General features: G+C 39.6%; 1 protein-coding gene across 1 annotated transcript; it reads left to right on the top strand.

The window, feature by feature from the left end:
- Nucleotides 1-577: 577 nt before the first annotated feature.
- On the top strand, nucleotides 578-14,146 carry pik3r6a (phosphoinositide-3-kinase, regulatory subunit 6a). The gene is made up of 6 exons (XM_026170552.1): nucleotides 578-859; nucleotides 6,695-6,815; nucleotides 9,405-9,478; nucleotides 10,072-10,186; nucleotides 11,737-11,807; nucleotides 12,275-14,146. Exons 1-6 carry the CDS (start codon nucleotides 691-693, stop codon nucleotides 12,385-12,387), a joined length of 663 nt encoding a protein of 220 aa, XP_026026337.1. The 5' UTR covers nucleotides 578-690; the 3' UTR covers nucleotides 12,388-14,146.
- The last annotated feature ends 5,243 nt before the right edge of the window (nucleotides 14,147-19,389 follow it).

Here is a 19,389-nt window from a genome sequence, read left to right as displayed (position 1 = left end):
GCTGCAATGACCAGTTCAGCAACACCAAACAACCTGAAAGACCACAAAAGGCAGCTGAAATGATGAATTATTTCCATGGTTAAGAAAAAAGACTTCATAACATCTAAAAAAAAAACTCAAGACGAGGAGAAGGTAGGTGTATCATCATCATCATCATCATTACAGTCAAGAGACGCCTTCATTCACGAATGAATGCCTTCATGGAAATAAACAACAGGGTTCACAACAAGGTGAAAACCACTAATCATACCCAAGAACAGGAAGACCAAATAAGAATTTAGCAGAAGACATAACATAAGCATAACTGATTTTTGGAATTAATGACCAGGAAATAAATAAAGAAATAAAAATGATCCATGCACTTGAAAGTATGTTTGCTTGTCCAATTAATTCTGAGCCTCTGAAAATGGAGAACTATTTATGGGAACTGTTGTAATTCCTAAAACATTTAATTTAATCTAAAAGTCTGGGCTTCAATCACATATCGATTGTTTCAATGATAAACCCACTGTGACGTGCCACCAGATGACGCTATTTATTTGCTATCAATCCGCGTTTGCGTTGACCAGGTAGTAACACTAGCAGGCTGCAAACGCGCACACACACGTCACCTGTCGGAGCGGGTGGAGATCACTGAAGCATCTCGCTGTCTCTGCCTCAGCAGGTTGTTGACTGACTGGCGATGACTTAATGAAGCACAACAACTGCGAGACCCTCCCCTGTAGCTGTCTTTGCTGTTCCCCAGCCTCTGCGATTGGAAGCACAGAGAATAGAGGAGCAGCTGTTGGACCGATGGATAAGAAGCATCAGTACGGTTCACTGGAGCGCACTGAATGGAGCAGAGACACCCACAAAGCAGGTTATCTAGTAAACAATTGCTGGTTTATAATTACTTTTCGATAATGTCAGTCACGTTTAAATGACGTCTTAAGTGTGTATGTGTTTTGAGTTTACTGCAGCATTACTAAATTCTGTGCATTCTGGTTTTAGTGTGAAATGTTCTCATTAGCATTGCATTGCTACAAATAGTATCTCCTGTCTTAACTGTTCGGTGAACTTGTGGTGACCTCATTAGCTTTGTACACACACAAAAGGAAAAAAAACAGATTAAATGTAATAATTTAATGTATCGAGCATATTAAAAAACAGCATTGTCTTTGAATATATTTATATCATTTTGCGCTTATTAGCATACGTTCCTCGTTTAACAAACATGCATTATGTAAAGTTCATTTCTTGTGTTTATACAACTATGTAATCTAAATATATGGGTAAATTTGTAAAACACACAATAATAGGCCCTAACAATTAATTGGGAGTGTTTTCAGCACTGATAGATCAGATCAATGTATTTATCCAGTAGCAGAACAAGCTGCAGCTCAGAAAATGTCAAGAATCCACAGGTGTCTATTGAGTGGCAGTGTGTGTGTGTGTGTGTGTGTGTGTGTGTGTGTGTGTGTGTGTGTGTGTGTGTGTGTGTGTGTGTGTGTGTGTGTGTGTGTGCCTGTTTGTTTCCTTGCTTAATTAAAAGTAAGGTGAGGTTACTTAGAGACCAGCTATTCAAATAAGGAATAATAGCCCACATGTGGGTCTTGGCAGGACGCTGGCATCATCTATTAGTAACTAAAAAGATAACTCATTTATGCCTCATTATGACATTAATTCAATTTTTAATAATCATTAATAATGCCCAGTGACTTGATTTGTCTGAATAACAGTCTAGTACTCAAATAATGAATGGAAAAAAAGGCAAGTGAAAATGTATTTTCAAGGAAAGTGACTTTAACTGTTAATTAGCAGCATTTCTGTTTTTATTTTTATTTTTTTATTGTAATGTCTTTTTTTATTGCAGACTCTCTGTTAAGCCCTCTATGTTTTTCCTCTAAACTAAATGATTTTCCCACCCCTCTCTCCTCTGTGTTTGCCTTGGGGTCTCTAATCAGGCTGATCTGTCTGTCAGTATGATGGTTTGCCTCATTAGGCATAGAACGTATCAGGGCAGTGTAAGAGAGAAAGTTGGAGTCAAAGAAAAGAGTAAAACTGAGCTCATAATTTAATTCACATCTTTAGGGGTTTAGATGAAAAGAAGGGCAGGGCAGAGTAGGAGAGATACAGAGTGAGGCGAAGCAAAGGCAGATGAGAAACACTAGCAGTGAGAGTGAGAGAACGGAGAGAAGGTGTAAAGGAAGTCGAGTGATGAGTCATAACTGCTCAGTGGCAAAATTACTTGTCTTAGAGAGCCTTTGCAGCAGAGCATATTGTGTCTACTGATATAATTCAAAGTGCATTTGACTTGTTAACAACCCATGTAATAATAGATCTGACCTCAGGATACGATACAGTGTTAAAAACAGATGGGAAAATCCCTATTCATAGTGACAGAGAAATTTCCATGGTTGAGAAAAAAAACTTCACAACATTTAACCAAGTCAACAGGTGGACGTACCATTGTAAAGGCCCACGATCACAAATGGAAATACAGAGGGTTTACAACGAGGTGCACACCACTGCTTATATATGAGAACAGGAAGACCAAATTAGGTTTTGTCAGGAAAAAATGTAAAAGACACTGTGCAGTTCTGAAAAGAAGTCCTTTTTTGCACTATAATGATGCAAAAAGAAAAGTACATCTTTGATCCAAAGTATACCGCATCATCTGTCAAACATGGTGGAGGCAGTGTTATGGCTTGGGCTTGTAACGCCAGTGGGATCAGGTTACGAGTGTTTTTTGATGATGTGACTCCTGACAGAAGTAACAGGATGATTTCTGAAGTGTGCAGGGCTATACTCTCTGCTCAGATTTGTCCAAATGCTGCTAAACTAACTGGACACACTTCACAGTGCAAATGGATAATGACCCAAAGCACACTACAAAAGCAACCCAAGAGTTTTCCACGACATCAGGACACATTATAGTGTTTAACCCAGATAGGAAAATCCATAATCGTGTTTAAAAAAGAAGCTTCAGCGAGTTTTTGAGTAATAATAATAATAATAATAATAATGGATTGCATTTATATAGCGCTTTTCGAGAACCTCAAAGCGCTGTACAATTCCACTATTCATTCACTCTCACATTCACACACTGGTGGAGGCAAGCTACAGTTGTAGCCACAGCTGCCCTGGGGCAGACTGACAGAAGCGAGGCTGCCATATCGCGCCATCGGTAGGCATACATGTAGTGAATTGTCTGTAATATTTATCTTCAAAGTGGCTGCAATGTCTTTTTGTGACAAGTCAGTTTTATTTTTGTAGCTTATTTTAAAATAATGTCAGCTGACCAAAGTGCTGTACTGTATTCATACATCACTACATCAACAGTAAATATACACTAAAAATGATCAAATAAAGTAAATAAGGCTGTGTTAATACAAGTCAGAGTGCCCTGTTCAACTAGAATTGAAAGAGAGTGAGAATAAGTAGGTTTTAAACAGTGTTTGAAAATGACTGAGAGACTGGGAAGCTCTCAAGGTAGGAGTGTAGATTTCTGAAAGTTCAGCAGAGTAGTGAATTTCATTTATGTAAAACCCAGGTGACCAGCTGATTAAATACTCTGCTGTGTCCTGTTAGCGACTATTTTGTTTTTCTTTCACTTGCCTCTATGCCATAATAACACACTTTTTAATCCCCATATCTAAACCTTATATATCCCATCTAAGAACCAAAACTGAACACTTACCTACACCTAACTGAAACCTAAACCCCCAAAACTAAGTGTGAAGTCCTCCGATCATGCCACAATAAAGCTTTCTAACTTAAAGCTAATGGCCTCACTAAATGTTTGGAAAAATGCACACACTGCTGTGACCATGTCAAAAAGATGAAAAAACAGGTTGAACACTTAACTTAATTTTTTTGCAATCCATTGTCACCTTTTTACTGCAGACATTTCATGTCTGTAATTTTGATAACAAGAAGAGCACAGTTGGCACAGCAGGTAAAGAGACTGAAACAGATTGCTTCAGTTAAACACTGATTTCCCTGCGCTTCAAGTGTTAGCTATAAGCTGAGCTAATTGCCTACTGGCTCCATAGACAGTCAGAGTAGTTCCTATTCTCTATAGTTGGAAATAAAGTGAGAAAGCACACTGGCTCAAAGGTCAAAATGCTTTTCTTGAAACCTCATGACACAAATTTCTAGTTTTTACAGTTTTTAAGTAAGACAGTAGAACCAAATTGCTGGGGGAAAAAATGATTATATTGAAACACAAAAGACCAGTCGCACATCTGTGATGTCGCACAGATGTCTCTTATGCAGCAAAAAACAAAACAAAACAAGCTAATCTTTCATAGCAATGTGAGTCCATGTAAACCTGCAGTTATCGTGAAGTATGGTTAATGCTTTTACCCTGAAGTCACCCTGGAGTTTGAATTTCTATTCTGCTTTTTTGTCAGACTAGTGCAGAATAAGTGTTTTTACTGCACTTTGAACCTAGACAGCTCTGCTCCACCCCAGGGCTAATTGAGGCTTGAATAGAGATTCCATAATAAAGCTCCACTGAGTGATGGTGTGTATATAGAAAGACTTTAATGACCTCGGGAGGTAACAGGGACAGACTGTCAGAAGTGGTATCTCCCTGGCTGTGTTCCTCTCAGCCCATAATGTAAGGCTGCTCGCTGCAGGGAAGTGACAGGTGTCCAGCACCGCTACACTGATAAAAGGAACAACTCAAGACAAGAGGTGACCTGTTTCAGTTATAAAGTCACAGTAGCTGTCATTGTCGGTCTTCAGCCATCTACTTTTAAAAAGGTCAGCTTCGATTTGTATTAGGTTTTTCCCTGTGTTTTCTGATCTACATGCTAAAATAAATGTTTTGATAGAAATTTGTTGCAGTTTAATGTTTGAATTAGCAGCTGCTTATTGGTTGAGTTCAGTGAAGCTGCTTCTGCTGCTCACAGTGTACAGCAGCTGCTCTCAATGAAGTACTGTCTTTTTGTACCACACAAAATTTTCTGGATGCTTTGGGACAGATTGTGTCTATTTTCAGCAAGTTTTGCAATTTTTTATTGTGGGTTAATGTTTTAACAGTTGATTTCTTATGATAAATCTAGAGCCTGACAGATGTCAGATTATTTAGACTGATACCTGTACTGATATTTGGTGATTTAACAAGCTGATATGTTGGCCAATTACTTCTTATTTCTTTCAGACACCTGAAATCCAACATTTATTATGTTAGTTATAAGATAACCTTTATTATTATATTTATTATATGTTTATAAAAACACTGGAATAGGATAGGAGTAATAATAAGATACTGAATATGACTCCTTGCTAAGATATTATAACAGTGCAATTCAAAAATTAACTTGTTTTATTGTCACAACAAGTGCCAATAAAATGGTAGAGCTCTGCGACTTTACTGGGGGCAATCGTGGCTATGGGGCGATCGTGGCTCAAGAGTTGGGCGTTCGTCTTGTAATCGGAAGGTTGCCGGTTCGAGCCCCAGCTCCCACAGCGTCGGCCGTTGTGTCCTTGGGCAAGACACTTCGCCCGATGCCTACTGGTGGTGGTCAGAGGGCCCGGTGGCCCCAGTGTCCGGCAGCCTCGCCTCTGTCAGTGCGCCCCAGGGTGGCTGTGGCTACACTGTAGCTTGCCATCACCAGTGGGTGGATGATTGTGTATAGTGTAAAGCGCTTTGGGGTCCTTAGGACCAAGTAAAGCGCTACAGACCATTTACTCAGACCAACTGGTTGTTATGTTTACATTTCCACAAGCGTGGCCAGCAAGGAAGTTACAGAATGCCCTCTGGTGGGCAAACTATGCAAAATAAACACCCTTAAAGTATTTTTCCTCACAGCCGTGCTTTATTTATTTTTTATTTATATATCAGCCATCAGGCTTTTGTTGGAAGTTATCAAGGATCTCTGTGCTACAACATGCCACAAATTCAGCATGTTGTAAAAATAATTTGAGAATTGTTTCATTGTTCCTTCCTATTAGCGTTCATTGTAAGTTATTTTGCGGCCAGCAGTTAATTATTAAATGTCTTTAAAGCACAGCACACACAAAAGTATTAAATGTTGTACGTGTATTCTAGTCTATGCAAAACAAGGATATCACATAGTCACATACCACAGATTGTAAATTTTATTTATGAACAGCACATGTGGAAATTCTAAAAGCAGGCAACTGCAAAATTAAAAAATGATGTGAAATATTACTAATAAACATTAAATATAACAACATGGAATAGAATGTTTTTTTTTTCTTTATGCATTGTGACAGGCAGTTAGAGACTTTGTACAGCACAACATGGCAGTGTAAACAAAACTGCAGTGGAAGGGGTTGACAGCTTTACTGCCTTACTTCCTGGCCCAACGCATCATGCAATTAAAGTGTTTGTGTGTATGCAGTTATGTGTGTGTGGGGGCGACAGCCATGCAAGTTGTGCCAGCTGCTGACACATGGTAATTTGGCTGTGACACTCTGCTCTTCTGCTCATCTAGCAGCAGTTTCTGCTGCAGCTGTTTATACAGTTTAAAATGCAAATTCATATGCGTTATGGTTCTGAAATGCCACAGTAGATCATCTTCAAAAGTGTGCACACATCACTAATCTGTGTGTGGCTTGTTTTAACCTACTGAAGAGTCTATAATCTAAATGCCTTGTTAGGAATGTTGTATTTTTTTCCAGTGTGTGGTCTTTTGTCCAACGTTCAGAAAGACTAAGTCTCTCGCTGTCTCTCTTTCAGAGGACGACGTGGTGTCCATGGCAGACTCCACCATCACCGTGGATGACATCGAGGGGGAGCTCTTTAAGATTGAGAGGATCAGGGATGTCCTGGTTAGGAGAGAGTCAGAGCTCAGATACATGTGAGGACTTAAAATCATTGTTTGCTGTGGGTGTGAAAATTCATTGCTTGTTAGATTTTAGTTGAGCTGGCAGATGATTTATTTTGTCAGTATTATTATGCTTAAAATTGCACAACAGAAGGTAAAATTAATGCATGAAAAATTGAGATCCAACTGTGTTATTGTTAAATCTTTACCACTAGGTGTGTAAAAATGAGAAATCGAACCTTACAATTGACAAGTAGGGTCTTTTTTAAAATCTACATCTAATAGATAATTACACTGAGTATAATGGTAAGCCTATAAAAAAGAGGACGATGTAAAGTTATTTATATACTTTTTGTTTTGTACATCGTGCCACAATTTGCACCGAGAGCAGTCACTTATTCAAGAATGTGCACTTTCTGTATTCTGCAAAGCAGAAAAATAAGAGCAAGAAGGTTGCACAGTGGTGCATGAGTGTAAATATCCATCTTGGGCTCTTTTCAGAAGCTGCACATCTTTGAAAATGGTCTGCCTGAGATGTGGTTAGGATTGCCTTTGAGCGTGATGTTGACACTTTGTTATCATGCTAATATTACGTTAACATGCATTTGTAATCTAGGGCCTATTTTTGCTGATGCATAAACATTTTAAAACCAAATTTCCATGGCAATCTATCCAAACTTACCCTTCAAATGTTGCTAAAAAAATTAACTGATTGATCGAGTGGCATGAATTTACTTACTAGGATGTACTAGAATTTTAAATTAGATTTGTAGAAGTCAGTTTTGAAACTTGATGACTGTGTACATTTTTAGTGTAGATGCTTCAAATGCACCTCAATGTTATTTGAAATCAATTTTTTGATTTTCTTCATCAGTCCTGGAGGGCAACTTGTAGATTCTGTAGTAAATCTGAAGAAGATAAAGGATTCAGAGTTTTTAATGAGTGCAAAAATTAAACAACCTATAATATTTGCAGTGATGCTTTCCCTATTAAGAGCAGTGTAATCATTTAGGACACGTTTCAGAAATAAAACCTCAGGCATAATTCCTCTAATTTTTTTGTCTGTAATTCCCATCAGCTACACCCTAAACTACCCCCATTACAATTTCAATGGCTCCACTGCAGCTTCCACAAAGCTGGCTAATACATGGATATTTATTCATATACTCCTCTGGAAGATAGGCAATTGCCCTGCTCAGATGGCAGGGGGAATGCGAGGAGTGACGTGTGTGGAGTAGCAAGCAAGAGTCAAGCGAATGGAAAAATGGGAGACTGAAAGACCGAAAGAGTGGATAAGGAGGACATGTAGACTAGAGTAGCAATCTGAAGCAGATTTTTTCAAGGGTCCTCATGCAAACAAATACCAGGATTTATTTATTTATTTATTTATTTATTTATTTATTTGTCTAATAAGTTACGTTTCCATTCCAAATCGCCATCTCTTGGCCATTGGCCATTTTATCAGATGCTCATGTAAGGATGGGATCTGACATAACAGGTAGACAAGTGTGGCGTTGAGTCTCTTTTTCTATTGACAGTGATGAATGTGTGTAATATGTATGAATGTGTGTGTAGCCTTTTCTGTGTGTATGTGTGTGGTTTGTAATAAAAGTCTGTTCATAGGATACAGAGTTCATGCGATGGCCTCTTGCTTGACAAGCAAGGCACGGAGGGGCTTCCATCCCTCTTCACTATCAGTAATGATCCACTCACACTGATTCTGTGAAGGGTCACTGAAACAGAGAACGGCTATCTGGCTCAGACCTGCTTCAGGGATTTCTGCTCAGAAAGATTGTGTCACCTCCTTTGTTAAATATAAGATCAATAACAAGCTTTCTCTGTTTGAATTTCATTTTTTTCCTATTTCTCTTTCTCATTTTATTGACATGGCAACCAGGGATTCAGTAGTGCTTCGTGTATGGTGAAGATGTTTTTGGTTTTTTGTTCAGCAGGCACAGTTCTTTTTATTTTTTGCCATGACAGAAAATGGTTGCTTAAGAAGTCCATATGTCTTGATGAGGTCATTATCTCATTTCCCAGTGAGATGGTAATTACAAACGATGACTCCTTGCTGATGGTAATGATGGTAATGGCCTTGCTGAACATCATGAACATTCAGGGGCAGGATGAAGGTTTATGCACAAACTCTGGAGAGCCTGGAGGATTTTGCACTGAGTGCTTGCTTTTACTCCAGAGACACTATCAGTTTCAAATACCTGTTTGCTGCTAAATGATGATGTAAAGTCCCATTAGTAAGCCTTTCTCTGACTGAATTAATCAATTCTCTGAGTCACTAGTCTTTATCCCAGGCTACATGAGAACTGTATTTGTCTAATAAGCTCTTTAAGTGGGTTTGTCTTTAAATAATATAGCCCTAACCATTATACCCTGGCAAACTACTGACCATGAATTCTGTTTAACAATATATATGGATGAAGCAATATGTATGTGAAAAAAACAAGAAAAAGCCTTTAGTAAAAAACAAAATATGTTACTGACAAGTAATGTTGGAACATGTAGTGTAAAAAGTGCTGTGATTTTCATCATCTGCAGTGCTTACATAAGTGCTCTTTTTCTGTTTATGTGTGCATGTGTTTCTTTTACGCCATCATGCCTGAACAGGATGGATGACATTCAGCTCTGCAAAGAGATTACTCGTCTGAAGAAGGAGCTTCACAAATTAGTGTCCATACCAGGTAGAAGTCCTTTGGGTGTTCATGATTGCTGCTATTGGACCAAAACAAACAAACAAACAAACAAAATCATGATGACATATTGGGGAATAGGTTTGTTCACTCTGTTGCCAAGAACAGAATGAGTAGATCAATTCCACTACCACACATTTGGAGCTGAAGCCAGCAAGTGCTTAGCTACGTTAGCATAAAGAGCCAGGGCAAACAGCTGGACAGGAAATTTCTAATATTCATGCTTTATCTAAAAGTTTTATTATGGCTTAGCATAAACAAGTGGAAGTAAACAATTTACAATAAATAACGTAGCCACTGATGGTTGATCAAGAACTCAACCAATGTTAGGTGCATTGTTTTAAAGATCTTGATAAAGTGTTTCCTTTGCTTCTGGCCTTTATACTGACTTGCTTTTTCCATAGGTTTCATTTTAACTCTTAACTATAAATGATTGAAGTCAACTGAAGGATCAATCAAAATTTTTGCATGTGCGTTATTATAGTTAGCTGTTCATTCATCTGCGTGCACAAACAGTAACATATTACTCAAAGTAGCTAATGTGGGACATAGTCCTGATGTCGTCTTCTTTCGTGCTATTCCAGATAATGACAAGTCCAATGATGACCGGCAGAAGGAGGAAGAGCTGCTACAGCAGATCCAAAAGCTGGTAGAGACCAGAGATTTCCTCGTGGATGATGTTGAATTTGAACGTCTCAGGTGTGCTTTCATCTCAGTGATTTACAGATGGCCTAGACTGGAGTTCTTTGGTCACTTCCACACGTGAAATCTGAGTGAATCATTAAAAATGCAGTCCAAATGCATATGCAGATCACATGGAAGTAGATGCAGGGAAAAAAGCTTGATATGGTTTTTTTTCATCTTTCATCCCTCCTTAAAATCTTCATAATGACTGATAAGCCACAGATTCGCACCTCCTCAGTAGTCACTAATGCTGATAAATTTTTCTCTCAGTTCAGCATCCAAAATATGCATGTCTCCACAAAGGAGTTCTTTTGCTCCCCATGAAAAAAGTTGAATGTTTCCTCAGGCGCGTTGCTGCCAGAGAGGGTCCCACAGAGCGCACAGCAGAGAGCCATTTCAATTAAAGATGTGTCAGGGTGCATCAATGAGCTCTGCAAGGGGAGCTCCTGATGATTTAAAAAAAATAAAAGAAAGAAATAGGTTTAATGAGCCAACTGATGTGGAAATGACACATAGTGGATCATCATTGCTTATTAGTTTAAAGCAGGCTTACCATAGGTTACAATAGTTCATGTTGTTTTTGAGATCTACTGTAATCGACTTCCAGTTTGTCCATTTTGCAGCAATAGAAAATAAATGCATCTTAAAATGTTGACCCAGATGCTTTGCTGTGAGGATGAATTTGCTACCAGAGTAGCATATTCATCCTCACAGGTTCAAACATTTCACATTTAATTTGCATAGCTTGAAATCTAACGTTGCCTGCGAGTGGACAACCACGTGTAGAATAATAAGCATGTTTTCTAGGTTTGATCTCACAGTGTATAAAACACTGTTAGTTTGTCTGAGCAGCGCTTTCTGCTGGCAGCTGACGGCATGCTGTGAAATAGCCGCAGGGCTGCTGGGAAGGTGAGAGCCGCGAAGAAGGAGAACGGCAGTGCGTTAATGGGTGCAGAGAGGAGAGGATGCATGTGACAGCGCCCAAGGCCACGTTGTCCATGCTCATAAATATAAAGCTCTCTCTTCTGTTATTTTACTTTACTTTTATAAAATCAGGACTGTTTATCACAGGAGAAATCTCTCTGTGATCTTTACCCGAGAGTTTTTATCTTTGAGACATTAATAGTAATATAACTGAATATAATTCATTAGATATCACTTTTAAATACATATGATATATATCCATATACAATAAACACTGCAAGTATCCAAGTTATATACACTTATTTGCATTTGGGCTGTATTCAAATAACACAAAATGAGACTGCGACATTCACTAATATGCACTAAGCGTATAGAAACCTTTGCCAGGAAATCTTAACTGCCAGAGGTGCATTAGCTCGCTTATCTAGTGGGTGTCTGGGGAGGATGTTTCATCTCTCTGCTTTAGTAAAAACCAGCCTTCTTGATTTTTAAGGATGCTTCGGATAATGAAACAATACCTGTGGAAAAGATTTTCTTTTTAATATTCCTGGAACAGGGGGAAATTTAGGTCATAACAGCTTTGTCATTTTTTTGTGTTTTACTTTGTAATTGTAGTATTACATGTGTATTCATTTTTACAGGGAGAAAGAGGAAGATAAAGAAATGGCAGATTTTCTGAAGTCCAAATTGCCAAGAAATCTGAAGAAGACAGGTATTCAGTCATGAAAGCTGAAATGTTGTCTTTTTTGAAAGTATCGACTGATAAAATGGAAAATGGGTGTGCTGAGACTGTGCTTTAGACCTGACTGAAGAATGTATGTATTTATGTTCCCAAAAAATAGATTCTGTTCATCTGGATGCAGCGTTTTTCAGTGGGAGAAATGTTTCGTCCAAATGACTTCTTCAGTCTTAGCTAGTTGGGGAAACCTGCATTCTGCTGTCACTTGGGTTTCGCTTCTTCCAGATGAACAGAATCAGTTTCTGAGGAATTTCCTTAGTTGGTTGATTAAGCATGCATCAGGATATGCACTTATGATCTTTGCCATAAATGCATTAATTATCAGAACTTATTTATACAGTATACAGTGATTGATCTTGCTGTGTATGTATGTGTGCACACAGATGTAGATGTCTTTTGCAATACATAAATACAACACAGTTCACTGTACCGTGTTACAGGTATGCCAACCAGAAGGGCACCCACCCGGGCTCAGCAGACGTCTTCGCCCCTCACCAAGACAGGACTCACCCTCCTGAAAGAGTGCTGTGGCTTTACGTGCTCCATCATGTAGACTAAAGCCAAATGACAGCGCTCCTCTGCAGTGCTCTTCCACAGGACTCCTTTTTCCACTTTTAGCTCCAAGAAGGACTTTAAAGCATGGGTCGAGCAATGACAGCGTAGTGAGCTATCCATCCCAGGAATTCAGGAAGCAACTTCATCTATATTTATTTTATTATTAATTTATTAGCTGTGTCTTGGCTTTGCAGGTCAACCCAGTGTATTTGTATCTATTTGTCATTTTCACATTGGGTTTGAAGGACAGAAACCTCCTAACCCTGGTCATTGTAAGTAAGTTAGCACGTTCTCTTAAAGTAAAAGTGGAAAAAAAAACTACTATAGCCCACAGGTTTATATCAGGATGCTTCACTGAACTATGATTATTGTCATCTCCTCAATATGTGTGTATGAGTCAGCAGGATTCTAGACACCGCTATAATGTTATTTGCATTATGAACACTACAATAATGAATCTGGCATTAATCGGGAGCTCTGTCAGGATGAAGTTGCCTGTGATCTGACTCTAGATCCAAATAGGTATGACCTTTTGAATAGTGGTGGTTTGTGAAGGAAGAGTTAGTCATCTATTTCTCTCTATTATTCTTAAATGATTGGTAAGCTAGCCAGGCTCAAGGAGGGTGGCTTTTGGCAAGACAGGTTTGGGTAAAAGGAAAGCGCATATTGGTGTTTGAGATTTTGGCAAAAATGACTAAACCTAGCCCTAACAAGTTGACATCGATGACAGCAGTGTTGTTCAATATCGAGACACAAAGCCGTACATATGCCACTGTACTCTCAGGACGTGGGGTCTTGTAGATAAAGGTCTTTAGTGCACAATGAGTCATATATACAGGACATGGAGTTCATGGATGTAGTGACCAATTAAGCTATCTTGCATCTCTTTGTGTTGCAAAGAAGAGTTGTCGCCATGGAAACCCACATCTTTAGAATGGAACAGTGAGGAAAGTTGGACGGATCAGAGAGATGAGACTTCAAAAGTGTAACACATCCAAAGGCAATTGCTATCATGAAAGGCAGGCGGAGAACGAAATAAAATTACTATTGCCACTTCCATTATTTTTTTCAATATTCTGGATTTCCAAAGCATCTGAAACTCTCCCGCACTCTTTCGGATCATCTACAAAACAGAGATTAAGTAAACATGAGATTGTTTTACTCAGTTGAAATGTAGATATGCTGAGGATACATGTCTCTAAAGTAGATTCTGTTTGAGATCCCTAAATCTATCTAATTGGTTTAAATGATGTCTCTTCGACAAGCTTTCAGTTCTTTTCTAGACTTTGAAATGGATACAGCTGGCTCTTCACTTGAGTGATTGGGTCCTTTGATCAGTCTCAGCACTGTCATGGAGCCTCGGGTCATGTATCACTCAGCAACCACGTCTGATGGCGTCATGAAAGTCCAGAAAGGATTCAATGATTATTGAAATACTGTCTCTAACAGCCAAATTAAAATATGATGTAGCAAGTAAACTTAGCCATAATATAGGTTTGTGCAAGTTTTTTGAGAAGACAGTATACTCTGATGAAGGCTTCATTTTCTCTTTCTCCGAGATATGAAGTGAAATGATGATGTGAGCCATCTCCTAGAACAAAAGCTTTTTGTTAGTAAAGGTAGGCCAATTTACAAATTCGCATGGAAAGAAATCATCATACCGCCTTTCTTTTCATGTAGATATTGCCTTTTATGTTGGTTCCTATGACTGAGCTGCACAGTGATAAATAAAGCTTTCTGCTCTGCAAAGACCTTCATTTCTTCTGTGTTGAGACTTTGAGCGTCTGTCATGTTTATTCTATTTCAATTTTCACATTTAGACATAAAAGCAGCCCACCAACTGAAAATGAATGCTACATGCCCAGACTGGGTATCCAAGAATTTCTGTGAAGAATTCTTGGAAGAGACCACATCACGTCTTGAGTTAGGCAGAGTTCACAGGATGGGAGCCACAGAGAGAAAATGATCTAAGAAGCAGGGTTGAAGTGGCTGAAAGCAGAGGAGCTGAAGAAGACGGGAGAAAGGCAGTGGGAGGGCACAGAGTTAGAGAGGGGTCTCATCTTCGGTGTTAGTCATCTATAGTGGAAGCACTGTGACTTCTCACAAGGGCAGCTCTCAGTGAGCACCACCTGAAAAGGGCAGGCCTGCCATTCAAATGTCATAATCACACAGGCCTTGGGCACAGATACTGTGTGTATGAAGAGATGGCACGTGTCTGTTTGTAAGGGAGAATTACAGAGAATGACTGAATTTTTGTGTGGAGTGATATAAATATTCTTGCTTCTGTGCCTCGGCATAATGAGCACTATAGAGTAGCTGTCATTGCACAGTTGCAGCAACAATACTAAACTATAATAGCATATTCATCTCATTTATTAGGGCGTGCTAGATAACAAACTTTGCTGGATTCGGAGGAACAGAAGATGGCGAGAACACCTGCTGAATCTAAATGTGTACATTCAGCCCTTGAATATTATAGTGTCAAGCAGCCTGACAGTGACTGAAGTGTTCAGTAATGCATGTGACTTTGCAAGGACGTAGATGAGTAGCACTGAATAAAAAGGGCAAAAAGGAAATGAAACCCACTTGCTGCCATGGATACCACAATTTCTTTCTCTTCCTCTCTCTCTCTCTGTCGCTTGTTCACACGCGCACACACACACACATGCACACACAAAGAAACCTCTGCATACAATTACAAATACCACTTATACTGTTCTAGATTTATTTCTTACTTAGACACCAGATGAGAAAAGTAGAATGTGTCTGTCTCATTTCTACTCGTAGCACCAGGCATATTTTCCATCATTCTATGAGGCTTGTTTGTTACAAAGTGCTTAAAGACACAAATAGCTAAAACTGAACAAAACACTCGCGCACACACACACACACACACACACACACACACACACACACACACACACACACACACACACACACACACACACACAATAATACCATGGGAAAAAGGGAGAATGGGTGAAAGGCAGAAGCATGGTCATTAAATGGAGCAAGAAAAGTTGCGAGGAGGCATTTTAAAAAGCTGTCAGATTGGTGCTAAAAGGAAAAACTCCTCATGTTGTTCTTGTGGTGGTCACTTTTCCCTGAAACACTTACTGGAAAAGTTCTTTGATCCCAGCATGACCAGCACTGTGTGTCCTGGCTAATTAACAGTCCACTGACATCTGAGCACCAAGGATGCCAGCTGCTGGCACACAGGCTGCTACAGCCTGACTGTGTCATATTCTTTTATATGCATAACCATGGCGATGGTTTGTACTGTATAAACACAGGTTATGTGCGTTTGGTGATAACATTATTCATTTTTCTCTGTTAGTCAGTGTCTGTTAGATTGCATATTGTTTCCAGCTACTAATGTATTGTTTCCAGTTCATATTACCTGTTATCTCCTTTCAGTCAGGGAATGGCCCGATAAGTCAGAGGTAATGACAGCTTTTGCAGTGTTAGCGCCTTTACTTGGAAGGCTGCCATGTTTAATTAACGCTCTCCAAAAGTAACTAATATGGGAAACTGATTTCCTGTCGTTTATAAAAAGCAACTCTGACTCATTCCCCTAAGCCCTCCCTACACACTCCCTCTGTTTCCGTCCCCCACACCTCCTAATGTGGTTGCAAAACACTCCCTCAACCAAATAATCAAATGATTGCAATGCAGCGGGTTGCCAGGTCTGGGTCCCTGTTTACTTGCCTGACATTATGTCAGCAGCAATGTCATGCTAGTGTGGTTTTGCTTGCACAAGTAGCAATGACAGAGCGTGAGTGTGTGAGCACCATTAGGTCTACCTGTGGTTTTTGGAAAGGGTATGCTAAATATGGCCACAAAGCTTAACCGAAGCAGTGCAGTTTCTTTACCTATATTTACTCCTTAGTTTTTCATTCATGTTTTTTTCTATTTGCATGTTAGGTATACTAAGAATTTGCAATGTTTGTTAAATGGCCTATATTTATATTTGTATACAGTGTTATTTACAGCCCTATAGTTTCTTACTGTAAAATATTTTACGGAGAATTAAAGCTTTACAGCATGTAGCATTTACAGCATTGTTATTATACAGTAGTTTTATTTTAGGGTTCCTACTGTAATCTCCATAAAGAGCTTTCTTTGCAAAATATGACTGCCTGTCCTTGCATATACGTTAGTCCTTTTACAGCAAGGTTATTTGTATGTGAATTTATTCAACAGCCACATTGAAGGTTAACGCTGGCCTGATGTGATTAATCGCTGCGAGAATCTGTCATGGTGGCCTCTTGCTGTCTACACCTCTTCTTGGTCACACCAAGACTGGAAACCACATTACAAATGCACAATACATGAGCAGTCTGCACAAAACAACCAAAATAAACACCACAAAACATTTTCATTAATGATCCATGGAGAGCTTTTCATGAGTCTTTGTGTCCATCATAAAAATATTAAAAACAACTGGTTTGTAAAACTGCCTGGAGTGGTGGTTCCCTGTTTAAGATGGAGGACTGCAGGGTGTGCTCCAACTACAGGCGGATCACACTCGTCAGCATCCCTGGGAAAGTCTATCCCAGGGTACTGGAGAGGAGAGCATACCTGTTAGTCAACCTCTGATCCAGCAGAAACAACCAGCTCTTTATCCTCTTGAGCAGCGGTCCCTGGTTTATGTACAAAAATATTTTCATGGACCGGCCTTTAAGGTGTCGCGGATAAATATAGGGAAATAAAAACAGTACTGGTACCAAAAAAGGAAGATTTATTCATAACACACGGGGAAAAACCCAGGTAAACCAGGGATAGCTCAGTAGGTAAAGTGGTCGCCCCATGATCGGAAGGTCGGCGGTTCAAATCCACTTAACGGCTACCCTGAGGTACCCCTGAGCAAGGTACCGTCCCTACACACTGCTCCCCGGGCGTCTGCTTAGTGGGCTGCCCACTGCTTCACTGAGTGAATGGGTCAAATGCAGAGAAAAACAAGTAATTTCCCCATGGGGATCAATAAAGTATCCATTATTATTATTCATTATAAACCGAGTTAACGATAAAAGCAAAAACCCTGAAAGCCATAAATTTCACACCCAAGCCTCAACTCTTGCGGCCTGGTACTAAACGACTCACGGACCAGTACCAGCCCAGGGGTTGGGGGACCGCTGCTCTTGAGGACATTTGAGGGTGCCCAACCAGTCTACATGTGCTTTGTCGACTTGGAGAAGGCATTCAACCTGGTCCCTCTGGTTATCCTGTGGGGGGTGTCTGGCCAGTTGTTATGGGCCAATCAGTCCCTGTTTAACTTTTGCGAGAGCTTGGTTCATACTGCCGGCAGTAAGTTAGATTTATTTCTGGAGGGTGTTGGACTCCACCATGGCTGCCCTGTCACTGAATCTGTGCATAGTTTTTATGGATAGAATACCTGGGCATAGCCAATTGTTGGAGGGTCTCATCTTTGCTTTTTGCAGATGATGTGGTTCTGTTGGCGTCATTGGGTCACATATATTGATTGAAATAGTAAGGTCACAAAAACAGGTTGCAGAAATTAGTTTTGTTGAAGAGTGGCTGAAATGCTGCTCCTCCACATTGAAAGGAGCCAGCTGAAGTGGTTAAGACATCTGACTAGAATGGCTACTGGACACCTCCTAGATGGTCAGAGGGCCCGGTGGCGCCAGTGTCCGCCAGCCTCGCCTGTCAGTGCACCCCAGGGCAGCTGTGGCTACAATGTAGCTTGCCATCACCGGTGTGTGAATGTGTTTGAATGGGTGGATGACTGAACGTGTAAAGCGCTTTGGGGTCCTTAGGGACTAAGTAAAGAGCTATACAAATACAGGCCATTTACCATTTAGGTGAGGTATTCCTTCTAGGAGGAGGCCCTGGGGTACACCCAGGACTTGCAGGAGAAATTATATCTCTCGGCTCTTGGGAACATCTCGGTGTCCCTCTGGATGAGCTGGAGGAAGTGGCTGGATGGATAGATGGATGGTTATTTTTCTCTCAGTATTTGCATACTGTTTTTATAATTAACAATACATTACTGTACAAAATGCCATGTATTTATAGTTTGTTAGAGCATTGCTAATGTGTGTGGAGTATATTACATATAGCTGTTTAGGTGTAGGTTGCCGTGCCTTTAACGTGTGACACATGGTGTTAGTTTTTAATAGATTCCCTGCAGCGCTTATCATGTCTTCCACCTACGATCGTACAATTTTATAGTTTTACATGTATTTAATAAAGTAGATCTGTTAATTGTCTTGGGTCCTATTGTTACATGTATAGAAAGATTTTGTTTTGCATTAGCATTAAACATTCCTATTGAAATGGATACCTCCTTTGGGTCACATTTAAATAATGACTTTGGAAACTAGGAGTTACTCTAAAATGCTAAGGATAACATAAGGACATAAAAGAAGCAGAAATAGAGACGCAGGAGCAAATCAGTATAGAGGGAAGGAACAAGTTTACCTCAAACTTGAAATTTGATTTGTGATTTTGGACCATATATAAAATTGACTTGAAATTTGATTCACTATATGTAACAAATGTTATATAAGCTTCATTTGACAGTTTGTAACTGTTGATACAGTACAAACAGTTTGATGGACAATGCATTGTAATGACAGTCACTAATAGCACTACAAGCATCTTTTGAGTTATTATGACCTTGCCTTCAGCAGACATGAATTATTGCTGCCTACACTGTTTTTATTATAATTTTTTTATAATGTAAAAAAAAATTGTGAGACAGTTGCACAAGCATTTTTGCATGAATTAGAATTAGTCTGTTATTAATAATAGAGGCAGCCAATACAACCTTCGGCCGGCTATGATTAATACCCCTTGTCAATATCTCACGGCTGATAAATATCATCTATTTTGAGCGCTTGGTACTCTCTGGAGCCATATGCTGTTACTACGTTCCGATAAATCAGTAGCAGAAGTCATCTATACGCGTACTTCAGCATTCGACCTGCTGTCCTCTGGCTTCATCTTGCGGTCAAACAGAGTAAGCGCAACTAAAGAA

Source organism: Astatotilapia calliptera, chromosome 6 (genome assembly GCF_900246225.1).
Source record: "Astatotilapia calliptera chromosome 6, fAstCal1.2, whole genome shotgun sequence".
NCBI lineage: Eukaryota > Metazoa > Chordata > Actinopteri > Cichliformes > Cichlidae > Astatotilapia > Astatotilapia calliptera.
The sequence above is the reverse complement of the archived record's forward strand: the minus strand, read 5'-3'. Positions and strand labels throughout refer to the sequence as shown.